General features: G+C 34.0%; 2 protein-coding genes across 2 annotated transcripts; both read left to right on the top strand.

Annotated features, from left to right (window-relative positions):
- The first annotated feature begins 1,987 nt into the window (after window positions 1–1,987).
- Window positions 1,988–15,811, top strand: LOC136822489 (ras-related protein Rab-24-like). The gene is made up of 8 exons (XM_067078755.1): window positions 1,988–2,043; window positions 11,342–11,512; window positions 11,637–11,705; window positions 11,910–11,988; window positions 12,196–12,263; window positions 13,520–13,664; window positions 14,423–14,476; window positions 15,609–15,811. Exons 2-8 carry the CDS (start codon window positions 11,393–11,395, stop codon window positions 15,686–15,688), a joined length of 615 nt encoding a protein of 204 aa, XP_066934856.1. The 5' UTR covers window positions 1,988–2,043; window positions 11,342–11,392; the 3' UTR covers window positions 15,689–15,811.
- Window positions 15,812–17,546: 1,735 nt separating this feature from the next.
- On the top strand, window positions 17,547–22,138 carry LOC136822488 (ras-related protein Rab-24-like). Its single transcript, XM_067078754.1, has 7 exons — window positions 17,547–17,759; window positions 18,387–18,455; window positions 18,749–18,827; window positions 19,165–19,232; window positions 19,559–19,703; window positions 20,655–20,702; window positions 21,326–22,138. Exons 1-7 carry the CDS (start codon window positions 17,628–17,630, stop codon window positions 21,430–21,432), a joined length of 648 nt encoding a protein of 215 aa, XP_066934855.1. The 5' UTR covers window positions 17,547–17,627; the 3' UTR covers window positions 21,433–22,138.
- Window positions 22,139–22,159: the final 21 nt, after the last annotated feature.

Below are 22,159 nucleotides of genomic sequence, written 5' to 3' on the forward strand. Positions count from 1 at the left end.
AGATTTCATTGAAGCAATCTCAACATTGTCACCAAACTCTGCTCCCGGTCCTGATGGATTTCCTGCGATTTTGCTGAAAAATTGCAAAGAAGAACTTGCTAAGCCACTCGCAATATTCTGGAGGAACTGTCTGAACCATGGAGTAACAGAGGAGATTCACAAAAGAAATCATATCACACCAATATCAAAGGGTGGAGATCAAGGAGAGCCATCTAACTACAGGCCAGTATCACTTACGTCCCATCTCACCAAGGTGTTTGAAAAAATAGTTCGAAAGAAGATAGTCGAATTTATCAACAACAATGACTTGTTCAACCCAACACAGCATGGTTTCCGGGAAGGGCGATCATGCCTTAGTCAATTACTCAGCCACTATGACAGTATCCTATCAAAACTAGAAGAAGGATTGGATGTAGATGTTGTATATCTCGATTTTTCAAAAGCATTTGATAAAGTCGACCACAGGATACTGCTATCAAAACTGAAATCTATTGGAATAACAGACAAACTACTTAAATGGATTAAGTCATTTCTTCAAGACAGAAACCAAGTAGTATTTGTAGACGGTCACAAGTCGTACCAGGCAAAAAATTCGATCAGGAGTACCTCAAGGATCGGTTTTCTTGGGCCATTATTCTTCATCATCATGATATCAGACATTGATGAAGGGACAACCAAAGCAGAACTTGCAAGTTTTGCTGATGACACACGAGTAAAGAAGGAATCCAAAACATCATTGACCAGTTTCACCTACAAACGACCTTAACAATGTTTATCAATGGTCGACCATAAACAAAATGATGTTAAATGGAAAAAAGTTTGAGCATCTCCATTATGGAAACGGACCAGCCACCAGTTATTTCACAGGTGAAGGAAAGATAATCCAAACCAAATCTTCAACAAGGGATCTTGGTGTTACCATGTCAGACGATGCGAAATTCAACCAACATATTCTAAACCATTGTAGAAAAAGTACAGATACTCATTGGTTGGATTCTGAGAACATTCAGCTCAAGAGAACATGATGTCATGCTCACTCTTTGGAAGTCTTTAGTCATACCACACATCGAAACTGTTCTCAACTATGGTCACCCAATGAAGTTAATCTGATCCAGCAGATCGAAGATCTCCAAAAATCATTCACAAGGAGGATTAAAAACCTACACAACCAAAACTATTGGGAAAGACTACAAACATTAAAACTGTTTTCACTGCAGAGAAGGCGTGAAAGATATATTATCATATACACTTGGTGTATTATTGAGAAGCTTGTCCCAAATCCTGGGACAATCACGTTCTATGCCAATCCCAGACAAGGAAGAAAATGTCACATACCACTAGTGAAAAGGGGGCCCTGGCAAAAAGTCATATACTCAAGTTTTAAAGTCCAAGGACCAAGGCTTTTCAACTCGCTGCCAAAACGTCTGAGGGATCTCACACTGGCTGGGTGCAAGAAATTGAAATTCAAAACTGAGCTGGATAAATATCTTTTCACAGTTCCCGACGAGCCACTCGTGACTGGCTACACTATGTTGAGACGAGCTGAAACAAACAGCATCATCAATATGAAAATTTACATCGGTCCTCACAGGATGGATGCGTAAAGATATTACGAAACAAGCTCAAGGTAACTCAAGGTAAGGTAAATGTTGACCTTCCCTTCGCTGCTCGCGGCTACCATTTATTTACGGAAATTCTGTTTTGGTTTTGAGTTAGCAAAGAAGATTGAAGTTGAATAAACAATTGTTAAAAAATAGCAATAAAAGTTGATTTTGAAGTAAAATGTACTTTTAACTTATTTAGAATTTAACAAATAAGCTTAAAAATGCATAATTTCTGCATATAAAAACAATTTGTTAAGATAATAGATTGCATAAATTTACTTAGCTACTTTGACCTTGTTCTGTTAAATAAACTTTTGCCGAAATTTGTTTTCCAAGAAAAGTGCCGGATCTGGAACGAGTCGGAAAAAAATTCAAACTGGAAAATTTCAAAGCAAAAAAAAGCTGGATCTGCTATGGTGTGGAGAAAAGGAAGACAGAGGTAAGAAAGCAGAAAGACATTTATTTGACTGTTTGAGTTTTATGAGTTACAAATTACTTAGCATTTAACAGTCTATCAGTTCTGGATGTTGCAGAAAACTTTAGCGTTAGTTAGCACTACTGGCATGTAAATTTTGTCATCTCACTTTCACTTTTCATGTGTAGCTAGCTAGATCCTTTAAAAAATTAAAATCTCTGCTCTCCTTAAAATGATACACCGTCATTGTCTGGGGTAAGATTCCACTTCCTGCACTAAGATTCCATACACGGAAAAGTACCGTGAGATCGGGTAACTTATGCATGTGGACAGTTAGTATATATGGTGAAGATCAGAGATCTGACCTCAAGGAGAGAAAGTGTTGAAAATACTAAATAAAATAAAGATGAAACATAAAAAGGCACTAATATTTTTATAATTATATGTTTTTTTCCATTTTTTTGAATTTTTGTAAATATATAAATCAAACCAATCAAACATCCTGTCAAGAAATGAGAATTTTATGCGAAAAAGAACCAATAAACCAATAGACATAAAGTTTTAAAAAGCCAAGCAGAAAAACACAAACACCAAAAACCACTCAAAAACCCAACCAATGCAATCTGGAGTCCCTGACTTGCGACAGGCGCAGCGGCTTTAAACATGTTTTATGGACGTCCAACACTCAGCCTCCCCCAGATTCCATAACCCTGAACCGACCCGCAGTCCAAACAAACTAACAAACATAGAAAAATAAACAAAAACTCCCACACAAATACAAAGAAACAAAAAGGGTAAACAACAGACAAGAACAAGACAAACGACAAAATACAAGTATCAAAAAACACAAATTTTCAAAAGGTAGGCCCAGAACCCGGTTCGACACCTAAAGTCCGTGCAGCCGTCTGTACGGGAAAGAACGAAAAAGAAAATGACTGAGAAAACTAACATACAATACATAATATTAAAAAAAAAAAAAAAAAAAAAAAAAAAAAAAAAAAAAAAAATCAAAAACGTTTCAATTTTTCAAAAATGCAGTTGCGCTAAAAAACCATTTAAAGATTCTCCGAATTTCATAAAAGTCTCTGGAAATCTATCAAAACACTTTACAATTTGTTTTTGCAAGAAAGATCTTTCAGCTCCCTGATTGAGCATGCGCTTGAAAAGTTCTGAAATTCTGGGCAGAACATCTTCAAAAAGAAGAGTGCATCTAGCAATGCGTAGGACCTCAGAATATATAGAACTGTAAAAGATGATTGATGGTAAATTACTATCTTTATGTGGCATTCTCACGATGAAAAAGGGAAATGCGTCTCTCTTGTCAAACAATTTGTAGCGAAAGATGTTATTTTCAATGCTTATATCTAGATCCAAAAACGTTGCATGTGTTCCATGATGTTCAACTTTCAACTGTAGTTCTTCCGGATATATATCATTATAACATGAGAAAAAATCATCTCTGTCATTAATAGCGCAAAGGTCATCAATAAATCTACCAACTGAATGAAAATTGTATGCTCTAGGAGAACTAGTAGATATCAAATTTTGTACATATTTAGACTCGTAATAATAAAGAAAAAGGTTAGCCCAAAATGGAGCTGGATCTATTCCATCGGGAATTACCGATGTTTTGTCTGAGTATATGATTACCAATTTGAAATAGCAATTCTTGATTAAAAAATTCAACACACTCAGATAAGGAAATGTTGGTAAAAAATCTGTTATCTTTTCTTTTGCTGTCCAATAGACTGAATTTGCAGAAAATCCAAGTTTATTGCGACAGGCCCCATCAAAAACGAAATTAATATATCTGTCAAAGTTTTTACAGTATCATGAGGAAGAGTGGTATAAAGTGTAGCAAAATCGAAGGTAGAATTCTTTGTGCTTTTTCTTAGCATTTATCCTTTAGATGTTCATAACCGGTGAAGAATTTTGAACACCCAAAATTTGCTAAACCCAGAAAGAAATCTTGATTTCTGTGAAAACTTTCAACATGTTTGTAAAGAACTTTAAAACATTTGAAACAACTGCGGTCAACGGTTTTGGTGCTACAAGTTTTTAGAGGCTAAATAAAATCTGAAACCAATAGGATTTTATGCATTTTGGCATCCAATACATTATGGAAGAGTTTTTCATTTTTTTCTATCAATCCTAAACCAAAGCGCTTACACATTTCCTCATTCGTATTGATGATGGTATTGAGGCTAGTCACTAGGCAAGTATGATTATTGCCTGAAACCTAGCAATGAGTTTGGGACATAGAACTTCTTACAAATAAGGCAAAGTTTTTGGAAAGCTTTATCTATCGTCACATAGAGTATTTACGATGGAAGGATTCAGAGATTCCTGTACTTGATCTTTAAGCACAATTGTATCTCTTACTTTTTGACTATTGCTTTTCCACTCATTCAAGGTTGACTTTTTAATACCAGATTTTGCTTCAATGTTAGTTATACAATCATCCAGGCTTCGAAGAATCTCTTCCAAGGCTCTATCAAAATTTATAGTTCTAGGTTCTCTATAGTTGGGACCCTTGGCTAAAAGTTTTCTGAGTTTGTCATTCTCGACAACACGCAAATCACCAGTGATAACATGTTTATGAAACTTATCAGAAAATGGAGAGTTACAACAATCACATGGGTCTGAATCAAGGGAAAAAGAAACATCATCATCAATGAAAATGGAATCAACAGTCTCTTTATAATTCAAGATTTTATTTCTTATTGTGTTACCTAATTTATATGTCACAACTGGTCTGTTTTTTTCATCACAGATTTTGTTTGGTAAAAGAGATACGATAGCAGGGTGCTTTAGAATAGAAGGAAGATGTATAATTTCAATAGCTTTATTATGGAAAAAAACGCTACAGATATGTTTAGGCGCACACTTTGATTTTTTCTTACTTTCAACAGGAATAAAGAGAAGAGTTTCGATAATGTCAAGAACATAAAGATAGTATTGTTCAGACGAAGAATTGAGTATAACCAAAGGACTATGCGAAAGGATGCTAAAGGCAATCTTCTTCAAAGTTGACTTTTTCAATCGATTTAAATATATAGATATAAATATATATAGAGTCCCCTGCCGCCCAAACGACCCTCGACATGGCCCGAGAATTCTCGGGCCAAAACTTTTATTGGAATTTGCGTAAAGCTTGAGTATGGCCCGAGAAAAGACCTTTTTTTAATGAGGCCACCCTGTTGAATAATTATGTAGTCCAACAAAAAAAACAATGGTATAGCCATGCATAATTATTATAATAAGCATGAAACAGTAATTATGCATGGCTGTATCATTGTTTTTATGCTGGACTACATAATTATTCAACAGGGTTGCCTCTTTAAAAAAAGGTCTATTGGGCAGTGTTTGGGCCACACACGGGGCACGCACGGGCCACACTCGGGCCAATTTTTGAAAACATGATTTAAACAGGCGTGTAATTTCAAGACTGAATTTTTTTAAGTTAAAAAACCAAAACCCCGTCTTAACATTGAAATCGCGCTTCCACTAAATCGCGGCGAGAGGTTTTAGTCACATGACTGAAATGCCTATTTTAACATTTTCTTTGAGAAAAACTTGGTTTCTCTTAATTATATATTAAATATATGAATGTTGTAAATTCATATAAATATTAAATGTCTTATTTGGTATGAAAACATAGTTATAAATATTCTTAGGGTGGAAATATTTGCTAGTAAACTGGTCTTGGTTTTAAACTGAAGTGTGTCCACGGGGAGCTCGTAAAGTTTTTAATATTGTGATTTCTTTAGTTTGTAAAAATATTTTTATGTTTTTTTCCTATTCATTGTAATAAAAAACACATACATTAATGATCTTATTTTCTTAGTGCTCGCTATAGTTTATTTTTTCCTTAAAAGTTTTGCTAAAGTTTCATTTCGAAAATCAACTCGTTAAAAGCACTAAAAGCGTTAAAAGGTTTTTTATCATATCGTAAATTCAAAACTTTCAATGCTCCCGCCAAAACTTCTTTTTCCGTCGTATGTCCATTACAAAGGCCCCCGCGGTTTTCGAGGCGGGACTTTTTCCAGCGTAATTACGTGATTTGGAAATTTTTTCTTCGTGATTGTGTGATCAGAGGTCAGAACATGATCGTGATTTGAAAGATTTTGAAGCCGTGATGCGTGATTTGGACTTTTTTGAAAGGGATTCGTGATCACCCAATCTTTTTGCTCATTTTCGTGATCGTGACTGAAAGAAAAAAATTGCGTGTTAGCGTGATCAGACTTACCCTTTTTTTTGTGGGTCATTACATATCACCTTAAGTTGGAGCCGAGTATCGAGTATTGAAATTCATCGTATCACCAAAGAAATTTTTCGAAATTTTGAGGACGTCAGCATAAATTAGATAAAAATGAAAAATCCAATTTTTTGCTTGACGTAATCAGAATTTTGAAAAAAAAATTATTCAAATGATCGACCTTTATGAGATACATCCTTGGTGAAAGTTTGAAGATAATTGGATAAACCATTCTCGAGAAATTCAATTTTTGTCTTTATGACGTCATCGATTATGACGTCATAATCAGTTTTTGCGGTTTTTCGCGAAAATCAGCAAAAAAACAATTAGGTTAAACATCAGGTTAGAAACTTTATCATAGTACCCTTCATGTTCAGTCATTTGTTTGGTCATTTTCTGTCGACTAATGCGATCTAAAAATAATGTTAATTTTGAGACATGCCATAACTTACCCGAGATTTCATTATTTTACATATGTGCGAAATTAAAATTAAATCTCGGTTCTAGATACCGTATTTCCTCTTTTTAGCTCCGCCCTCTAATGAGCGCCGCCCCTAAAACCTCAAAAATTTTAAGAGCGCCGCCCTCTAAAGAGCGCCGCACCTAAAATTACGAAAATTTTAAGAGCGCCGCTGCGCTTAGTTGAGGAAATACGGTACCTAACTTAGGAGTTTACTAGGCTGCTGGCACCCATTACAGTAACGGATCCGATTTGAAAGATTTGATAACGATTAGAATCTAGATCAAAACATTCGAAAGAGAATTCGTCACTGTAATGTCTTCAATTTTTCTCAATCGAATGCGAGAAGACAGGATACCGTCTATATCGCACCTCGACCTCGACCTCAACCTTACTACTGACGCACTGTCTTAATTTTTCATCTTTAATCTCCTCTTCCGCAATCGATGGAACTCATTGTTAATCTATAAGAGAAAAGATTTATAGGATTCAGTACTTCGCCCCTACTCCGTACTTAGATTAGATTCAATGGACCCAGCCAAAAGGCTTAAAAGCGTTATGAAAAAGGAGGCCCGAACATGGACCGAATGACTTGGGTCATGTTCAGGCCAAAAGAATTGATAGGGTCTCTCGGCCCAAACATGGCCCAAAGAGGCCCGAGAATTCTCGGGCCATGTCGAGGGTTGTCTGCCCAATCTGCCGTTTTACAGCCAAAGGGGGTAAGTTACAAATTTTCCAAAAAAAGTTTTTTTTCACAAAACCCCATTTTTTCAAGTGCTCTTTCCAGCTACAGACATATTGAAAAAAAATTTTCATTGGAAAGTGCTGATTTTAACATGGTAACCAGGGGATGTCAATCGAAAATTTCGATTGTCGAACCAATCAAATATAATCGAAACCAATCGAAGTGATTGACCGAATAGATCGAAGCCAATCAAAGTGATCGATCGAAACAATCGAAGTCAATCGAAGATTTACATCATTTTAAGATTGATTTGGTTCGATTGTACTCGATTGATTTGGTCAATCACTTCGAATGGTTTCGATTATATTCGAAATTTTCAATTGACATCCTTTTTTGTTAGTAGTGGACTAATGAAAACCCCGAACAATAACACCATGTGTGATCAAATCAATTGAAGTAAATCGAAGTGATTGTTTAAATCAATCAAATCCAATTCGAATCCAATCGAAGACGATCGAAGATTTACATCTTTTTCCCATTTTGATTGAATTCGATTGTTCGATCAATCACTTTGATTGAGTTCGATTGATTCAAACAATCACTTGCATTTACTTCGATTGAATTTGATCGATTCGACTCCAAATCGAATTCGATTGAGTTCGATTGACATCCCCTGGTGGTAATTAGAGGTATGTTACATGTTTTCTTTACATATTTAGAAGAATAGATGTATGATGATTAAAATAATATTTGATAATGTAAAAGGATGTATGTTCGATTTTATGTTAAAAAAAGTTAGTTTAAAAAGGTAAGTTACAATTCTAAGGCTTATTTTAATACTATAATTTATGTAACAATATTTTAAGATTGAATTAAGCAAATCATTTCAAATTAAGTGAAAAAAAAATTAGAGTCATTTTGAACAAAAAAAAAAAAGAAAAGAATCTTGTAGCATTTTTAGATCTTCTAAAACTAACAAAAACGCGTTTCGTTAAATAACTCAAAATTTTGAAAGAAAAGAAAATGTAACTTACCTCTTTTGGCTGTAAAACAGCAGAGTTTCAGTTTGGTAATACCAATAATACAGTTAATAATACAGTTCGATGTTGTTCGATGCGTGTTCGAGTAGTTCAATGCGTGTTCATTCAATGATCGTTAGATACTCCAATAGCCTTCGATCAGAAGTTTGATATATTCGATGATTATTCGATACCGTCAAAGTACAAAAGAACCCTGTTTCTGGACTAAGAATCTTGGTGATTTACCTTTAAAATCATTACGCTGTTTTTCTTGAGTGTACCAGCAAACAAAGATGTTGTACCAGCAATGAAAGATGTTGCAAGAAGTGGTCCAGAAAAAAGTAAGACTCTTACTGAGTGGTTGTCTAACTTTCCAAATTAATTTTTTTGACTATATCCGAAGTTTTGATCTTTTTCCATTGGTTTACAAATAAACTCTAAATTACGGTAAGCAGTGGCTAAAAGGGTCCGCATTGAAAGGGTGTGGACAGATAGCGGAAAGCACAGTGCAATCGAAAAGAAAATCAAACCTATTGAACATTAATCGAACCTAAAGAACTTTAAATCGAATCGTGATCACAGGGTTGCTATGTCAGCCTGGAATTAAGTTAAAGTCTGGAAATGTCTGTAAGTCTGGAAAGTCACTAATCTCAATCTAAGATTTTCAGTTTGAAAACCACAATTTCCGTCAGATTACCTAGCTTTACACATACCTTAAATTCTCAACATCCTTTCAGGCTTTTTTTTATTTGTTTTTATTGTTCAATCATGTAATAAAGGTTTTTATATGACTAACATTGTATTTTTATATGTAGCGAGAATGGGCCTTCGGGCCTGATGTTACTTAAATGTATGGTTGATAGACAGTCTGGAAAAAGTCTGGATTTGGCATACTTGTCTACAAAGTCTGGAATTGGCATACCTGTCTGGAAAAAATATGGAATTTGAAGGAATTAGTCCTGAATGAAGTCTAGTAAACTTTTCCCAAATAGAAAACTTTCCCGAAATAGAAAACTTTCATCCTGGTATTTGAAATTCCCAAAGATTTCTGCTCGATTTGCTCTCAACCAATTCTGTAACAGTAAATCATGTCTATTCTGAGATTTGTCATTCTGATGTGTTCATCAATCTGGCCTTTCAAATGACTGTTAAGGAAAAACTAAAAACCTTCCTAAGGGTTAAAATATCTGGAAAATATTGTGCATTTCGCTAAAATGTCTGGAATTTTCAACTTGGCAAACCTGTAGCAACCCTAGAATCAATCGAACAGTAATCGAGCTTTAGCCAAACTTCTTGGTTCGATTACTGTTCAATTTGGTTCGGTAATCGAACACCCATCGTTAGATTGACATCACCTGGATTGAAGATTAGTAATAGTTTACACCTTAGGCTCATGAATTGAAAAAAATGAAAGATGTGTTATTAAGAATATGATTTTACAGGACTGTTATGCAAGGTACTGAGAGGTGCTGAAAAGGCGCTGAAAAGGCGCCAAAAAGCAGGGCTGTGTTGGTGGAAAATTGATAATCAGTCCGCAAAGGAGCGCTGGGAAGCAATCTGTAGATTAAAAGATTTAAATGTTATGTGAGCGCTCGCTAGAATGTGGGTGCTTCACATTCAAAATAACACCCAACATTAAAAACCATCTGCATGTGCGGAGGGGCTTGACAAAATTTTGTGCATTTGTACATGGAATATGTTATATTCTTAAGTGAAGGGATGAAGACAGCCGATCTTGCTCTAGTTTTTGTGCAGTATCATTTAATTTAGAAGCAAATGAAATGTAATTTTTTTTGAATTTTCTTAACAGGATAGCCTTGACCCCCTCCCCCCTTAACGGCCAAATGCCGCTAAAAAATTCGAAAATGGAAAGTTGAAGGCCCCTATAATAGACCACTTTCTTTTTTGTTGCAGATTTTGATACAAACTTCTCACATGGATTACTGTAACTTGGTCTAATGTTGACATCCCTCTTCTAATCTCGACACCCTTCTTTAGAGATAGGAATAGTAGAAAGATCAGAATCGCTTATGGAAACTATATTTCTTTGCTTAGCAACCAGAGAGGAAAAAATCTTTTGTCTATCAGTGACTCTGACCTAACTATTATTTCTATCGACATTAGACCAACTTACGGTAAATTCTGCAAAAATTTCTTCCTGCAAAAATGTTTTCCCTTAAAGCTAGTAAGTCAAGTTTAAAAGGTAATACCTCAAACTTTTAATTAGGATATCTACTTTCCAAATAATAAAAGCTCCAAGCACTTTGGAACATTTGTTTTGACATAAGGCCATCAAAAACTGCCAGGCTGTTGAGGCTGTAGTTTTTCTTGGGTCACCCAGTTTATTTATCTGTACTGTATCTGGCTATTAACTGGATAGCAAAAATTGTAGGCTATTAATTATAGGACACCCCAGAATATCATGTTTTATGGTAACTACCTACCCTTTCAAAGAGACCTTAAAGCTATATACTGTAATAAAGCATTACTGTACTTGCTTTGTTCTGGCTATAAAATAAAATACTTTGTATAAATTACCTTTGTACATTACGAAAATATAATTTCTTCATGTATATAGCCTCAATATTTAAAAAGATATCCATCCTTCAATTGGGCCTTCAAAACAATCCTTTAAAACACCACCATTCTGGAAATTGTCAGGGATCCTCAGGATTAAACCCTAAGAGATACCACAAATATTTCCTATTCGGTTGGCTGTATTAAAGACTCTTTTGAATTTCTTGCAAGCCTGATTTTATTAAGAGACAAATAATGATAAATTTGTGCTACTAACTAATGATCTTTATTGAAAATTACTACTTTAAACTGTGGCTAACTTCATTACATGCTTTTTGCATTTTGTTGTTGTTACTTACCTTGATATATTTAAACTTACATAGAAAATTTACAACCAAGGATGATCATCTGAGCTGAGGCATTGAGTTTTTAATATGGCACATCAGAAGGTTGATGTCAAGGTTGTTTTGCTTGGAAAGGAATATGGAGGAAAGACAAGTCTAGTTGAACGATATATTCACGAGAGGTTCAATTCAAATCAGCCTTACCAAAATGTGAGTTTTTTCCTATATCTTATGGAATATTTCATGTATAGTTTGTATTCTCAATTGTAAATTTCTCTAAAAAGTTTGCACTTTTAAAAAGTCTTAGATCCTTGTGTTTCTCTTTCATTTTTAGACAATTGGAGCAGCCTTTGGGGCAAAAACATTACACATCGATGGAAAATCAGTAACACTTGGGATATGGGTTCGTCACTTTTTTATTTCATAAATTAATAAGAAATATTTCAACAAAAGTAAATATTCAACAACCTTGAAATAACCATGATAAGAAATTAAGGGAGATTTTATTATGGTTGTATTTGTGTATTATTCTATCAGATAACATTATTTGAAGCATGAAAGAAGCAACGTTTTCATATTTGTACAAATAAAATTTATATCATTCTAGGATACTGCTGGCTCTGAGAGGTATGAAGCGATGAGCAGAATATATTATAGAGGTGCAAAAGCTGCCGTTGTTTGTTTTGGTCAGTATTGTCCCTTTCTATGAGTATTTTCTCCACAATTTTCTAGGCTCTTATTTTTGATTATGATATCATTTTGATTATGATATCAAATCTATTTTGTTGATGAATTTTCTAAATTACTTCTATCAACAATACATGTTTTACACCATTTTCTATCTCGCTCAAAGATGTAGACACTCATCATTCTTTGTTTTCTTTTCGAACTAGATTTAACGGATGATAATAGTTGGGACAGAGCAAGATTTTGGATTCAAGAAGTTCATGGGCATGAAGAGGTACTAAATTTGTTTTAAATTTTTTTCAAATATTATACAATAAAAATGATACGCATCAACTAAAGTCTTCCCAAAATGAGAACGAGAAGCTATCAGGTGAATCATCACTCCCATGGTGTGGGTACGCAGACGACCTGATACTTTTCTTGACTGATCTTTCATCTCTACAATCAGCGTCAACACTTCTAGACAACTTATTCGTTAAATTTGGTCTTCGAATCAACGAAACCAAAACCGAGACGATGATTCTCAATCACTGCTACCTCGAGACAAACTATCCTGATAGCATCATTGATATTCGCAATGTCCCGTTGAAAAATTCAGGCCAGTTCAAATATCTTGGTTCGCACATCTCTCCAAATGCGCCTAATACCGGAGACATTGAAATCAACTATCGCATTCAGATGGCACTTGGAAAATTCGCAAGTATGACAAACCTCCTTCAGAATCATGGAATTCATCTATCTACAAGAGTTAAATTTTTTAACTCCTTTGTGAGAAGTAGACTAACGTACTCTTGTCAGAATTGGAATCTGACCGCAGTGCAATTTGATAAGCTTGATTCAACGTACAGAAGTCTACTTCGCAAAATGATACGACGTGGTTTCAGTCGAGTCGATACTGAAGAAGGAGACTTTCGATTAAAAATTAATAACGCTAAGCTCCATTCTATCTGCCATACTGAAGACGTCAGTAGTTTCATTCGAAAACAGCAAAAGAATTATGCAGGACATGTCGTTCGAATGTCTGTAGATCGTGGTATTAAACAGTTAATGTTTAATTCCGATAAATATCATAGAATCGGAAGAACAACTCCCTCTCTCCTAGAGCAGGTGTTGTCAGATAACAATTTGACTATCGACAGATTTATAAATTTGAATATGAAAAAGTGATTTTTACCTAACAATTTTTTATGATTAAAGTTTGACTTAGGTCCTATTTACTAGTTATAGTTTGTATGGTAAAATAATATATATATATATAATTACTTTAACTCACTTTTAAAAATTTTTCTTAAAGTACTTTGCTTATAATTGACATTTAATAATTAAAAATATATCAAGTGAAAACACGAGAGGAATTGTCAATAATTTCCATCAGAGTCATGGAAATGATATCAGGATTTAGTAAAAAGTAAAAAACAACCATGACACCATGTACATGAGTCAAACTATGTTGTGAAAAATGCAATTGATTTTTATAAAAGATTGTAAAAAATGAACTTAAATATCAAATTGTATATTACTATTGTTTAGGAATGCAAAATTTATCTTTGTGGAACTAAACGCGATTTATTGGAGCACCAAGACCGTGCAATTGACTATCACGATACAACTGATTATGCAGATACCATAAGTGCAAAGTTATTTGAAACTTCAAGCAAAACAGGAGAAAATATTGGTTGGTAGAATTCATTTGTTTAGATTTTATGTAATGAAAATGACTAGAATTATCCCTTTCCATGAAAACAAAGAATTTCAAAGAGTCACTTTCAATAATATAGAACCAGGGGGGGTCATGCAGTTATTATATAAACACTATGACAATTACTACCGTGGTGGTATATAAACCAAAATTTGGGAAAACAGTTACTCCACCAGTGGACTAACTGCAACATGGGTGGTGCCTAAGCCCAAAATTTTCGATTTTGGTAGGATATGGTGTACTAAGTGAGCACATTTTTCAATTTTTCACTTAAAATTTTAGGTTTTTAAAAATTCCAGAAGCGAAAAAATTCAAAACATGTTTTTCAAAAGTCAAAAAAAATCACAAAATTTTTTCTTCAATCAAGGCATGAAAGATATTTTAACAAACTTGGAAAATGATTGAGATATTTCACTCTTGAACGGTCGTTAATAAGACGTACCCAGTAAAATGATATCAAAAATGAGGAATTCAGTTAAAAAATTGCCAAATTTGGCATTTTTGGGGGTGGTATACACCAATTTTGAGGGTAAAATCAGTTAGTACACTATGGAATAACTGCAAGGGTGGTGGTGTCTGTAGAAAATGTCTAAAATTGCAGTTACTCCACATAGTGTCAAGGAGTAACTGCAAGACCCCCCCCCCCTGATAGAACACTAATTACAAAGTTTCAAACTTTGATTCTTAAAAGATCTATAGATATCAAGTAATTTATGTACATTTTTGATTTGTAGAGGAACTGTTCACTGAGATTGCCACTGAATATATGAAAATTGGAATGTCGAGTGGTAAGTTGCCTGAACTAAATTTATTGTATTGGGCTCTTCCAGAAAAAATCCGTTCATGGGGGGTGGAGGATGAATTGTCCAGGGGTATTGAAAAAATACCAAAAAATTGCAATGTCCAGGGGGTAAATTGCAATGTCCAGGGGTAATTTTTTGTGTCCACGGGGTTGATTTGATGTTTGTCCAGGGGTATAACCCGTGTCCAGAGGGTTAGAAATCAAAATGTCCAGGGGTAATTCATGAAAAAAATAATATATCCTCCGCCCCCCATGAACCTGCATGAACGGATTTTTTCTGGAAGAGCCCATTTATTCCTTTTTGAAAGACAAAAGTTAAAGAGGTTTTTTTCCGAAAGTTTTGTAACAAAGATATCTTTACAATCATTTGGCCAGGGGGGGGGGGTCGGTAGTAAAATATCAGACATAATGACGTTTACTACGGTGGTGGTGTGACGAAAAATCGAAAACAAATTTTACTACCCAGGGTAGTTATTTTAAATACTAAAATGGGTGGTATCTATGTTTTAAATGTTGAAAATTAAAAAATTTTACTACCTGGTTAGTTAAAACTGGTAAAATTAGCAAATTTTAAGCTATTTTTGTAATTATTTTAATTTTTTGGATGACTTATCTGAAAAAATCTAAAAAATTTTATAACTCAAAAAGATTTTCTGTTGGAAAGGGCAAACATTAATTTTTGCACAAAGTGAAAAATGTGTCACAAAAATAATCATTTTTTAGCTTTTTTTGTAAAATCAGTCCGAAAAGCAACCAAAAAATAGGTGGTCTTTATGACAAATTGTCTCAAAAACTTTTACTACCAGGGTAGTAAAATACCTCTTCCAAGAGTCTGGGTGGTGGTATATAAAAATTCGTAAAAATCATATATGTCTGAGATTTTACTACCGGTCCCCCCTGATTTAAACTGCTCTACTCGTTTTATCTGATTATTTCAGATTCATTGCTTTTCAAACAATCAAGTGAACTCTTTTTCTAGAGAAAAGTCAGTATAAGCCTTTCATCTTAAAATAATAGAGAATGCGTGATTTGTATCTATACCAAAATCAACAGCTCCATAATATCTTATAGGGATAATTATTTTGATCTATTTGTTTTTCGTTTTTTTTTCTCATCAGTTGAGGATCCAAACATTGTGAATATGAATCAACGAACAACACAGTCTGAAGGTGGCTGGAAAAAATCATGTTGTGGATGATATTCAAATTCAAATTAGTCATAAGTGTTATGTGCTCTAGAACCTCTGGTATAACGAGATGTCTGTCCTGTTTCACCTTCAATACAGTGAAATACACGTACTTTGAAGATTTAGTGCATTTCACATAGGAACTTTTTAGTGAAGTTTCTCAATTTCTCTGATTTCACAGCCAGATAAACTAGTTGTATTGCTTCAGTGATTTTATAATTTTCCCCATTGAACTTTACTATTCTTACTAGTTCTAAAGGTATTAAAAGCTGCTATCCCATTGAACTGCACCAATAGAATATGAAAGTGAAAATTTTACATGTGAAGGAATTTCATCTATGCTTAATACCTTTTGTTTTCTTCATTTTTAACACGAATCCAAGAATTCAAAAGGAATCCGTCTTTAAGTCCTTGCGTTTGCAAAGAATTTCCTTTGTATTCAAGCTTCAAAAGAAGAAGGTTTAATAGAAGTATTTATGAATTATAAAAGCACTGAGAGCATTAGGTTCTTTTTGGGGGGGAATCTAAATTCAAATAATTATATACATACTGAATTTTTTACAGTTCATTAGATTTTTATAGATTTTTTGCATTTTCTCTTTAATCAAAACATTTTTCATTTTCTTGCTCTTCTATTAAACGAATTTTGTATAGTTTTCTAGTTTATAGTTTATGTGTATATATTATGCTTGTAAATGAGAGTCAAATTATCATCCAACATATAAATTCTTCTATTTGTGTAAACTGAAGGCTTTTAAGACCAATGACATATTCTGCCATAATGCTAATCAAAAATAGTGTGACATTGTAAAAAATGCTCAAAATCAACTTTTTGGAATAGCTCTTCATATTTTTTGAGTCAGCCATAGAGATTTCACAGGGTAATAGACCTCAACGTGGAGATATGATTAGAAACATTTTTTTGTTATTGAGTCAAAATTGTGGCTGCAGATCAAAAATTCTAGTTTTTTTTAAAGTGTAAGCCACACGATATTGAAAAGTGATCTCTGAATGGGACCTTCTAGACTTGAAAGAAGAAAGGCTGAATTTTCCAAAAAGTGTTAAATGTATATACTTTTGCGTTGTTAAATGTACTTTTTTGTGGCTGTTTCGTCAGCCACATATTTTACTCACACTTCATGCTTTAATATAATTTAAGTTGAGTAAGCCACAAAATTTCGTTCTTTTTGCAACAGGTAGATAAATTATTCAGCTTAACCATGGATGTATTTTGACATGTAAGCCACATGATGGCCTCATTCTATGAGCAAAATAGTGGATGACATCAAAAATGTCACAAAACATCATAGAATCAAAGTTTACATTCGAGACACCCTCTAGCGGTTTGAGTGATTCCGTAAAATTTTTTTGTGCGATGAGGACTTTTTTGTGTGTGATGGGTGATCATTTTGGTGTGATGGAGCAGAATACTTTGAGGTAGGATGTGTGATTTTGGCCAATTTCTTTGCTTTTTTTTTTGTAATTTTGGCAATATTATTTGTGATCATAAAAGAGCAAAAACTTTAGCATGATGACTCTAGTAGTGCTACTTCGGGGCCTTTAGAAAATTAATTCAATTCTTAAAGGTATATTTTTATAGATGTTTACAAGATAAATATACCATTGCATATAATCACGATCTTGCTTGTCCAAAATTTAGATAATAATAACCTGCAATTAGATTTTGGAAGTCCGACAATACAAAATATTTGTTTGTGTTGGAAAATTGAAATAGTTTGTATTGTATCATCATAATCATTATGTTTAGTATTGAGTAATCATTCCGTTCATATTACAAATTGTAATATGATTCCATAAAAATACTTTCATATTATTGCTTCTAACATCATGTTATTTTCTTTATAGAGCTTAAACTAAACACATGTGAAAACGTAAAAAAAAATTCAAACACGCAGAAATAGGACTTGTGGAAAATGTTGATTTACAAGATATGAAAGAAATGTATAAAAAACCTCCAATAAAAGTAGACATTAAAGTGGTATTACTTGGAAGATATTTTTGTGGTAAAACATCACTCATTCAACGATTTATTTATGGCACGTTTGAAGATAGATACTCCAATGTAAGTTTATGAGATGATTCTTTCATATCATTTATATCAGTGCTCCTTTTTCGGCTTGAACATTATTGGATATCTTCAATCAAGTTTACTTTCGATATAATCACATCAAGCTTTTGGTGCAACATTTCTTAGGGATAAAATGTTTCGCTATTTTATTTAATGCTAGATAAAGTGTGGTCGCCGTCAAATATTTCGTTATCTATAATGTTTTCTGAGATTGATGACTTTTTCATGTTTCATTGATTATTTGATTGTATATTTGCGGAACCGTGTTGGATATAAAAGTTTTACGGTTTTTGCTCAATTCCCCATGAATTGTTTTTGTTTTCCTGTCGTGGATGAATTCTGGGGGTGGGGGCACTCGATTTCTAAACGACTGCATGCGCCGCCAAAAATTGACTTTCAAGATCGGACCCTTACAGTACAGCTCTTGAGTAGTGAAAAGGTACCCATACAGTGCATTTTATCGAACGTACACCTACAGTGCATTTCGAGGGTCTCGAAAAACCTACCCTTAAGGGCAGCACATGCCGTAGGTCGGACCATATGAGTGCCCCCGGGCAATTTTTTTATTTCCATCGACTTTAATAATCAGGATAACTTTATTAAGACCTGTTTTTTCTTCAGACCATAGGAGCTGCTTTTAGTGGCAAAACTATAACAGTGAATGGTAAATCTGTCGAAGTTGCAATCTGGGTATGAGAAATATATTTTCCTCAATGATAGCTGGTACAACAGTCTTTACCATTGAGCTTTTCTAAATACACATGAAAGGGAAAGCCTATCAATTTGAGTAATCTGTTCTAGCCACACTCATTCGTCGAATCTAAAAGGCCCTTACTAAAAACTTCAATCTAAAGTATGGATTTCGGAACCCCTCCTTAAAGTGAGATGAACTTTATTTAGAAAAAGTCTTTTAACAGAATAACGGTGAAATCTGTCAATTTGCGCTCTAACTTAGTCTTAGATGTTCTTGTTTCTTTCCTCAGGATACAGTAGGAGATGAAAAATATGAATCATTGAGTCGAATGTATTACAGAAACGCAAAAGCTGCTGTCCTCTGTTATGGTATGGTAATTTTTGGATGACAAACTCTCTCACTCGGAGCATTGTTTTCCTTGAATCTTTTGGGAGATCAGATCTTTCTGCACAAAAGCAATAATCTTTAGTTAATCAAGTTAATTTGATTTGTGATAGCTCGGAGATTTTATACTCTTTATCATGTGGAGAAGTATTTCCTTAAAACTTCCCCCTTTCTGCAAGAAATTTTCTTAACCCCCCCCCTTTCTGCGATTTTCAAGACATCTCTACCCTCTTTAGGTGTGTGGGTGTGTGAACTATGTGATTGTTCGCAACACTCCATTTACATGAATTGGTTAACAATTTTTCCTCTTTTAATTAATAGATCTGACAGATTCAAAGAGTTGGGATCGAGCAAAATTTTGGGTGGATGAAGTCCGCAAAAACGAAGAGGTTGCAATCTTAACCTAATTTAAAGTTTTAACAACAAAGCTGGCGCGTATTTTTTCAACTTACGCATAACTTTAGTTAAATCGTAGGCTGGTGTTTTAATTCTAAATCACTCGTCTATAAAGTTAACGTAACAACTGAAGTTTAGTATTGAGGATCTAAGATTATTGGATTCTATTATAAAATGGGCAATGCCATTTCAAAAACTTAGAAAATTTAGAATTCAGGTTAATTAGGTGACTTTGTTGTGTAAATTCGATGAAATTATATTGTTTAAACAACACATTCCCGCAACGTTTGATTGATTATTTGTATGTTTCCATTTATAGGACTGTAAAATCTATCTATGCGGAACTAAACTTGATTTGATCGCCAACCAAGAACGCGCGGTCGACTTTCGTGATGTTTCAAAATATGCTCAATCAATAGGTGCAAAGGAATTTGAAACGTCTAGTAAATCTGGTGAAAATATTGGTATGAACTTCAAGGCTCGAAAAGTTTTTCCGTAAATTAAGCCTCTAAGAATAATTCTGGGGAAAGATATGCCCTACTGTTGGTTGTGACTGATTTTCATGCTTTTGGAAAGAAAAAAAATGAAAAGAGGCTAATTTTTACAAAAATGGAAGAAAGCAACAAAAGTTTTCATACTACCTATCAAGATTTAGGTGTCCCTTAGAAATTAGGTTTTAGGTTTTAGAATTTAGGTGTCAAATTTCCCGCCTGTACGCACTTTATTAGGACCTGTACATTTATTTATTTTGAGGAATTTTCCCGCCTGTATGTTTATTCCCTCCTGTACGTTTATTTATTTTGACCCAATATCGCCCGATTCATACTGGAAAAAAAAGTTTAATTTTTGTTCAAGTCAGACGTGTAGAAAGGCCGTTAATTACATTCGAACGTAATGTGGGAGATTTCGAATATTACACGAGTAAATTCGAACGTTTTACTATAAATTCGAGCGTTTGATTTGAAAAATTGGTAGATTTTTCCGTAGATTTTTCCTTGTACGTTTATTTTAGCCTGTACGTTTATTTATTTTAGCTCTGATTTCTCGCTTGTACGTTTATTAGGCACCTGTTAGTAGCAAATGGTTTAGGAATAAAGTATTTTTAAAAAGAAAGTCAGAGAAAGGTGGTGCCAAATTTTTCAGATTTTTGCTGTAATTTGCTCAGCCCCAGGACTCAACATTGGCCTTTAAGTATTCCAAGAGGTGGAGGGTATTCCCTGAAATTCCAGAAAATTTTGGTCTGCAGCTAATTAAAGGATAATTTTAGGTCTAGTCCCTGCACCTCTGAACAGGGGGAGTGGGTCTGGAGCTTCAGCGCAACCTTTTCGCGGAAAACGTGAAAAGTGTATTTAAAATTATCTGAAATAATTTCGTATTTTTTTAATGATTTTTCATTTTTATTGATATTTTCATAGATGAAGTGTTTCAAACGATTGTCAGTGATTACTTAGAACACAATAAGGGTAAGTATGCTCGCTATTCATCGTACACCGAACCTACTATTAGGGGGTCAACCTTTAGGATCCGTGGGACGCAACCGCATGTGGTTGGTTTCAAAATAAATAGGATTTAGTGAGAATAGTAAATAAAGACTGCTAACAATTTGGGTAGTTTCTTAAACCTTTGTGATCATACTCTAACTAATCTCCTTACTACTCCTTTCAATTTTCAAGTAGAGGTTTTACGCACCCCTGTCTCGCAGCCTCTGTGGAAATTTTTTCCTCAGTGGGCTCAGTGGGATAAAAATTCGTATTGTAATTCCGATGGGGATGGAGATTCTTTTGTTCCAAGGTTGAAAATTCCAGTGAGCAGGGAATTTCGAATGGGGATGAAATCAAAGTCAATTTTCCAGTGGGGCTTAAATTCTAAGGTACTTTCCCACCGGGGACAAAATTTTTTTCCAAATTTTCCAGTGGGGCTAGGGTCCCAGCGGGTCTGTGAGACAGGGGTGTTTTTACACTTTCTAGCACAAGAAATAGGCATCCATTTAAGACTTTAGGCAATTGTAAACAAATCAAACTAGTTCAAAGAAAACTTAAGGATTTCTCACAGGAAATATAGAAACTTTTTAAATTTCTTTCTTTAGATATGCTAGAGGGACAAAATGAGGATATCACAATTCAACTTGCACCAACGAGTAACGATGGTATACGGAATGCTTTTGCTCGTTTCCAACAAAAATGTTGCATGTAGTAGACATATGTGAAGTCAAATTGGCTTGGAAAGTATCCTCAACAAAAATTTCATCGCGTCATTTTTATGTGACATGTTAATTGTGGTAGAGGTCTGGGGCGTCAAATAATTCATTTCATATTTCTAGAGGTTCATATACACCATGGTCATTTTTCGGTGGAGATTTTTAAGGTTAAAGCTTCTCTACGTCACTCTTTCCGTCTTAAATTGTAGTCGTTTCATAGGGTTCAAAATTTGGGAGTATTTGCATCCCCTTCAGTCCTCTTTGAACATTACGGAATTACTTATTATAGCATATTAACAAATTATTTATTTTGATAGAAAGTTTTTTAGAGAATGCATATATTTTATAACAAAGGTAAAATTTCAATGCAGAAAATTATTTTTCATTATATCCACTTTATTTTTTACGAAAATGTAATTGCTTCAAAATTTGGGATTATTTTTTATACATAACCTCACTTTTTGGAATTGTCCTACTATTTCTTTATCCACAATTTCATCTAAAAGTATTATTACGTGCTCTTTTGCAACTGGGAAAACGAGTAACAAAATTTAATTATTATATAACGAAATTATCTTTTTTTTCAAATATTTTTCTACAGAAAAGTTTTTCATTTTTACTTTTTTGGATAGATATAATAAATAGAAACAACAAAAATTTATATTCCGTCTTTATAGTTATAAAGTTATCAAATATCCAAAAAAATCGGGATAGTTATTAGAT

The sequence above is a fragment of the Clytia hemisphaerica genome, unplaced genomic scaffold (assembly GCF_902728285.1).
Source record: "Clytia hemisphaerica strain Z4C2 unplaced genomic scaffold, Clytia hemisphaerica genome assembly, whole genome shotgun sequence".
In the NCBI taxonomy this organism is placed as follows: Eukaryota; Metazoa; Cnidaria; class Hydrozoa; order Leptothecata; family Clytiidae; genus Clytia; species Clytia hemisphaerica.

What these genes read in the sequence shown, in the direction of transcription:
- LOC136822489 (XM_067078755.1), top strand. Translation starts at nt 11,393, where the DNA reads ATGGCACATCAGAAGGTTGATGTCAAGGTTGTTTTGCTTGGAAAGGAA. An exon ending in CAAATCAGCCTTACCAAAAT is followed by an intron (nt 11,513 to 11,636) that starts GTGAGTTTTTTC and finishes TTTCATTTTTAG; the next exon opens with ACAATTGGAGCAGCCTTTGG. An exon ending in CAGTAACACTTGGGATATGG is followed by an intron (nt 11,706 to 11,909) that starts GTTCGTCACTTT and finishes ATATCATTCTAG; the next exon opens with GATACTGCTGGCTCTGAGAG.
- LOC136822488 (XM_067078754.1), top strand. Translation starts at nt 17,628, where the DNA reads ATGAAAGAAATGTATAAAAAACCTCCAATAAAAGTAGACATTAAAGTG. An exon ending in CTGTCGAAGTTGCAATCTGG is followed by an intron (nt 18,456 to 18,748) that starts GTATGAGAAATA and finishes TTCTTTCCTCAG; the next exon opens with GATACAGTAGGAGATGAAAA. An exon ending in TAAATCTGGTGAAAATATTG is followed by an intron (nt 19,704 to 20,654) that starts GTATGAACTTCA and finishes ATATTTTCATAG; the next exon opens with ATGAAGTGTTTCAAACGATT.